Source organism: Lithobates pipiens, unplaced genomic scaffold (genome assembly GCF_037356315.1).
Source record: "Lithobates pipiens isolate NorthernLeopardFrog02 unplaced genomic scaffold, aLitPip1_a1.2 Scaffold_86, whole genome shotgun sequence".
NCBI classification, from domain to species: domain Eukaryota; kingdom Metazoa; phylum Chordata; class Amphibia; order Anura; family Ranidae; genus Lithobates; species Lithobates pipiens.
Genome location: NW_027507910.1, coordinates 732,489 through 739,594, shown reverse-complemented (window position 1 = coordinate 739,594; position 7,106 = coordinate 732,489). Strand labels below are relative to the sequence as shown.

At 56.3% G+C, this 7,106-nt stretch overlaps 1 protein-coding gene across 1 annotated transcript in view; it reads left to right on the top strand.

Moving 5' to 3' along the window:
* LOC143973613 (electrogenic sodium bicarbonate cotransporter 4-like) overlaps positions 1-7,106 on the top strand; it is a 193,600-nt gene that overhangs the window by 90,375 nt on the left and 96,119 nt on the right. The window contains exon 5 of the mRNA XM_077474470.1: positions 3,426-3,555. Coding sequence (XP_077330596.1) covers positions 3,426-3,555 — 130 coding nt within the window. The remainder of the gene's footprint in view (positions 1-3,425; positions 3,556-7,106) is intronic.

Here is a 7,106-nt window from a genome sequence, read left to right as displayed (position 1 = left end):
GGTCCCAATGTGGCCGGGAATGCCAGGACTCCTCCTCTTAGGTCCCCCACCGGCACTCCGGGCTCCTCCTCTTCTCAGGTCCCACACAGACACTTCAGGCTCCTCCTCTTCTTGGGTCCCATGCCGACACCCCAGGCTCCTCCTTTTCTCGGGTCCCCCACCGGCACTCCAGGCTCCTCCTCTTCTTGGGCCCCATGCCGACACCCCAGGCTCCTCCTCTTCTCGGGGTCCCATGCCAGCACTCCAGTCTCCTCCTCTTGGGTCCCCCCACTGGCACTCCAGGCTCCTCCTCTTCTCGGGTCCCACACCGACACTCCAGGCTCCCTCCTCTTCTTGGGTCCCATGCCAGCACTCCAGGCTCCTCCTCTTCTCAGGTCCCATGCCAGCACTCCAGACTCCTCCTCTTCTCGGGTCCCACGCCGGGAATCCAGATTCCTCCTCTTCTCGGGTCTCACACCGAGAATCCAGACTCCTCCTCTTCTCGGGTCCCATGCTGGGAATCCAGACTCCTCCTCTTCTCGGGTCCCATGCCGACACCCCAGGCTCCTCCTCTTCTCGGGTCCCCCACCGGCACTCCAGGCTCCTCCTCTTCTTGGGTCCAATGCTGACACCCCAGGCTCCTCCTCTTCTCGGGTCCCATGCCAGCACTCCAGTCTCCTCGTCTTGGGTCCCCACTAGCACTCCAGGCTCCTCCTCTTCTCGGGTCCCACACCAACACTCCAGGCTCCTCCTCTTCTTGGGTCCCATGCCAGGAATCCAGACTCCTCCTCTTCTCGGGTCCCATGCCGGGAATCCAGACTCCTCCTCTTCTCGGGTCCCACGCCGGGAATCCAGACTCTTCCTCTTCTCGGATCCCATGCCGGGAATCCAGACTCCTCCTCTTCTCAGGTCCCATGCCGGGAATCCAGACTCCTCCTCTTAGGTCCCCCACCGGCACTCCGGGCTCCTCCTCTTCTCAGGTCCCACACAGACACTCCAGGCTCCTCCTCTTCTTGGGTCCCATGCCGACACCCCAGGCTCCTCCTCTTCTCGGGTCCCCACCGGCACTCCAGGCTCCTCCTCTTCTTGGGCCCCATGCCGACACCCCAGGCTCCTCCTCTTCTCGGGTCCCATGCCAGCACTCCAGTCTCCTCCTCTTGGGTCCCCCACTGGCACTCCAGGCTCCTCCTCTTCTCGGGTCCCACACCGACACTCCAAGCTCCTCCTCTTCTTGGGTCCCATGCCAGCACTCCAGGCTCCTCCTCTTCTCAGGTCCCATGCCAGCACTCCAGACTCCTCCTCTTCTCGGGTCCCACGCCGGGAATCCAGACTCCTCCTCTTCTCGGGTCTCACACCGAGAATCCAGACTCCTCCTCTTCTCGGGTCCCATGCTGGGAATCCAGACTCCTCCTCTTCTCGGGTCCCATGCCGACACCCCAGGCTCCTCCTCTTCTCGGGTCCCCCACCGGCACTCCAGGCTCCTCCTCTTCTTGGGTCCAATGCCGACACCCCAGGCTCCTCCTCTTCTCGGGTCCCATGCCAGCACTCCAGTCTCCTCGTCTTGGGTCCCCACTAGCACTCCAGGCTCCTCCTCTTCTCGGGTCCCACACCAACACTCAAGGCTCCTCCTCTTCTTGGGTCCCCCACCGGCACTCCAGGCTCCTCCTCTTCTCGAGTCCCACACCGACACTCCAGGCTCCTCCTCTTCTCGGGTCCCCACCGGCACTCCAGGCTCCTCCTCTTCTCGGGTCCCATGCCAGCACTCCAGGCTCCTCCTCTTCTCGGGTCCCACGCCAGCACTCCAGACTCTCTCTTCTCGGGTCCCACGCCGGAAATCCAGACTCCTCCTCTTCTCAGGTCTCACACAGAGAATCCAGCCTCCTCCTCTTCTCGGGTCCCATGCTGGGAATCCAGACTCCTCCTCTTCTCGGGTCCCATGCCGGGAATCCAGACTCCTCCTCTTCCCGGGTCCCATGCCGGAACTCCAGACTCCTCCTCTTGGGTCCTCCACCGGCACTCCGGGCTCCTCCTCTTCTCGGGTCCCACACAGACACTCCAGGCTCCTCCTCTTCTTGGGTCCCATGCCGACACCCCAGGCTCCTCCTCTTCTCGGGTCCCATGCCAGAACTCCAGTCTCCCTCGTCTTGGGTCCCCCACTAGCACTCCAGGCTCCTCCTCTTCTCGGGTCCCACACCAACACTCCAGGCTCCTCCTCTTCTTGGGTCCCCCACCGGCACTCCAGGCTCCTCCTCTTCTCGAGTCCCACACCGACACTCCAGGCTCCTCCTCTCTCATCGGGTCCCCCACCGGCACTCCAGGCTCCTCCTCTTCTCGGGTCCCATGCCAGCACTCCAGGCTCCTCCTCTTCTCGGGTCCCACGCCAGCACTCCAGACTCCTCCTCTTCTCGGGTCCCACGCCGGAAATCCAGACTCCTCCTCTTCTCAGGTCTCACACAGAGAATCCAGACTCCTCTCTTCTCGGGTCCATGCTGGGAATCCAGACTCCTCCTCTTCTCGGGTCCCATGCCGGGAATCCAGACTCCTCCTCTTCCCGGGTCCCATGCCGGAACTCCAGACTCCTCCTCTTGGGTCCTCCACCGGCACTCCGGGCTCCTCCTCTTCTCGGGTCCACACAGACACTCCAGGCTCCTCCTCTTCTTGGGTCCCATGCCGACACCCCCAGGCTCCTCCTCTTCTCGGGTCCCCCACCAGCACTCCAGGCTCCTCCTCTTCTTGGGTCCCATGCCGACACCCCAGGCTCCTCCTCTTCTCGGGTCCCATGCCAGCACTCCAGTCTCCTCCTCTTGGGTCCCCCACTGGCACTCCACGGCTCCTCCTCTTCTCGGGTCCCACACCGACACTCCCAGGCTCCTCCTCTTCTTGGGTCCCCCACCGGCACTCCAGGCTCCTCCTCTTCTCGAGTCCCACACCGACACTCCAGGCTCCTCCTCTTCTCGGGTCCCCCACCGGCACTCCAGGCTCCTCCTCTTCTCAGGTCCCATGCCAGCACTCCAGTCTCCTCCTCTTCTCGGGTCCCACGGCGGGAATCCAGACTCCTCTTCTTCAATCCAGGTAGGCTCTATTTCTGAGGACTACATATCCCATGGTACCTTGCTGATTACTGTACTGACTCCTGCTCCGTGTCAAAGAATTCCATTAAGTCAATAGGCGGGGTCTCCTCCACAGTGATAGGAGGAGGCTGGAGATGATTGGAGGATGACGTGGGGGGACGATCGGATTTTATAGAAATCAATAGAAATCTGATTTGGGGCCCTGATCACACGGATAATGTTTAATCGTATTTACAATATTTGTAGCCCCCCCATTGTGGGAACGTGGAATATTCATCTCATTGGGAGGTCTGGCTTTAGCTGTAAGCAGATTGTTAGCGGTTTTTAGCATTTTTTATTGCCAGCACATACTAACAGGCTTGTTTTGTCCTACAGTGTCTCCAGCAGCCGAGCGTCTGAGGTACATTCTGGGGGACGACGATGACGCCCCGAATCCCACCCTCTTCACGGAGATGGACACCCTACAGCATGATGGGGAGGAGCTGGAATGGAAGGAGACGGCCAGGTAGTCATCAGATTCCCACCTATCAGACTTCTATCCCCGCCCATCAGACTTCTATCACCGCCTATAACACTTCTATTCCCACCCATCACACTTCTAGTCCCGCCCATCACACTTCTAGTCCCGCCCATCACACTTCTATCCCCGCCCATCGCGCTTCTATCCCCACCCATCACACTTCTATCCCCACCCATCACACTTCTATCCCCGCCCATCAGACTTCTATCCCCGCCCATCACACTTCTATCACCACCTATCACATTTCTATCCCCACCCATCACACTTCTATCCCCACCCATCAGACTTCTATCCCCGCCCATCACACTTCTATCACCGCCTATCACATTTCTATCCCCACCCATCAGACTTCTATCCCCGCCTATCACACTTCTATTCCCACCCATCACACTTCTAGTCCCGCCCATCACACTTCTATCACCGCCTATCACACTTCTATTCCCACCCATCACACTTCTAGTCCCGCCCATCACACTTCTATCCCCGCCCATCACACTTCTATCCCCACCCATCACACTTCTATCCCCGCCCATCAGACTTCTATCCCCGCCCATCATGCTTCTATCACTGCCTATCACACTTCTATTCCCGCCCATCACACTTCTAGTCCCGCCTATCACACGTCTATCCCCACCCATCAGACTTCTAGTCCCGACCATCACATTTCTATCCCGCCCATCACACTTCTATCCCCGCCCCTCACACTTCTATTCCTGCCCATCACACTTCTATTCCCGCCCATCGTACTTCTATCCCTGCCCATTGCACTTCTAGTTCCGCCCATCACACTTCTATTCCCGCCCATCACACTTCTATCCCCGCCCATCACACTTCTATCCCCGCCCATCACACTTCTATTCCCACCCATCACACTTCTATCCCCGCCCATCAGACTTCTATTCCCACCCATCACACTTCTATCCCCACCCATCACACTTCTATCCCCGCCCATCAGACTTCTATTCCCACCCATCACACTTCTATCCCCGCCCATCACACTTCTATCCCCGTCCATCACACTTCTATCCCCGCCCATCACACTTCTATCCCCGCCCATCACACTTCTATCCCCGCCCATCACACTTCTATCCCCGCCCATCACACTTATATTCCCACCCATCACACTTCTATTCCCACCCATCACACTTCTATCCCCGCCCATCACACTTCTATTCCCGCCCATCACACTTCTATCCCCGCCCATCACATTTCTATCCCCGCCCATCACACTTCTATTCCCGCCCATCACACTTCTATCCCCGCCCATCACACTTCTATCCCCGTCCATCACACTTCTATCCCCACCCATCACACTTCTATTCCCACCCATCACACTTCTTTCCCCGTCCATCACACTTCTATCCCCGCCCATCACACTTCTATTCCCGCCCATCACACTTCTATCCCCGCCCATCACACTTCTATCCCCGTCCATCACACTTCTATTCCCGCCCATCACACTTCTATCCCCGCCCATCACACTTCTATTCCCGCCCATCACACTTCTATCCCCGCCCATCACACTTCTATTCCCGCCCATCACACTTCTATCCCCGCCCATCACACTTCTATTCCCGCCCATCACACTTCTATCCCCGCCCATCACACTTCTATTCCCGCCCATCACACTTCTATCCCCGCCCATCACACTTCTATTCCCGTCCATCACACTCTATCCCCGCCCATCACACTTCTATTCCCACCCATCGTACTTCAATTCCCGCCCATCACACTTCTATTCCCACCCATCACACTTCTATTCCCTCCCATCACACTTCTATTCCCGCCCATCACACTTCTATCCCCGCCCATCACACTTCTATTCCCACCCATCACACTTCTATCCCCGTCCATCACACTTATATTCCCACCCATCACACTTCTATTCCCACCCATCACACTTCTATTCCCGCCCATCACACTTCTATTCCCACCCATCACACTTCTATTCCCGTCCATCACACTCTATCCCCGCCCATCACACTTCTATTCCCACCCATCGTACTTCAATTCCCGTCCATCACACTTCTATTCCCGCCCATCACACTTCTATCCCCGCCCATCACACTTCTATTCCCGCCCATCACACTTCTATCCCCGCCCATCACACTTCTATTCCCGCCCATCACACTTCTATCCCCGCCCATCACACTTCTATTCCCGTCCATCACACTCTATCCCCGCCCATCACACTTCTATTCCCACCCATCGTACTTCAATTCCCGCCCATCACACTTCTATTCCCACCCATCACACTTCTATTCCCTCCCATCACACTTCTATTCCCGCCCATCACACTTCTATCCCCGCCCATCACACTTCTATTCCCACCCATCACACTTCTATCCCCGTCCATCACACTTATATTCCCACCCATCACACTTCTATTCCCACCCATCACACTTCTATCCCCGTCCATCACACTTATATTCCCACCCATCACACTTATATTCCCACCCATCACACTTCTATTCCCACCCATCACACTTCTATTCCCGCCCATCACACTTCTATTCCCACCCATCACACTTCTATTCCCGTCCATCACACTCTATCCCCGCCCATCACACTTCTATTCCCACCCATCGTACTTCAATTCCCGTCCATCACACTTCTATCCCCGCCCATCACACTTCTATCCCCGTCCATCACACTTCTATTCCTGTCCATCACACTTCTATCCCAGCCCATCACACTTCTATTCCCACCCATCACACTTCTATCCCCGCCCATCACACTTCTATCCCCGCCCATCACACTTCTATTCCCGTCCATCACACTCTATCCCCGCCCATCACACTTCTATTCCCACCCATCACACTTCTATTCCCACCCATCACACTTATTTTCCCGCCCTTCACACTTCTATTCCCGCCCAGAAGGGCAAAAGTAGCCCAAAGGTAGACTGACAGCACAAAGAGCCAATGAGAGTGGTCGTCTTGCTCAGATAGCAGGGCGTTCGCAACCAGTGATGGTGGAGCAGATGGCGGGGCTCCAGCACAGGGCGGGGCTCCAGGACAGGGCGGGGCTCTGGAATGCTGCTGTCCCAGGTTGGGCGCCCTGCACTAAGATACAAGTCAGATTTTGGGCATCCCCTGCAACACAAATGTCATTATTATTATTATTATTCAGGATTTATATAGCGCCAACAGTTTGCGCATCGCTGTACAATATGAGGGCAGACATTACACTTACAATACAAATCAATACAGGAGGGACTAGAGGGTCCTGCTCGTTAGAGCTTACAATCTAGAAGGGAGGGTCAAGTTGAAACAAAAGGTAATAACTGTGGGGGATGAGCTGATGGAGAACATGAAAATACAGTTGTTAGGTGGGGGAGGGGAGGCTTCTCTGAAGAGAAGTGTTTTCAGGGATCGTCTAAAAGCTAATAAGGTAGGAGATAAGCGGACAGATTGGGGTAGGGCATTCCATAGGATTGGAGAGGCTTTGGAAAAGTCCTGGAGACTTATTATTATTGGTGAGAAACTCCCAAAGGGAAATCACATCTAAAGGGATGCAGACCCTGCCACTTATTA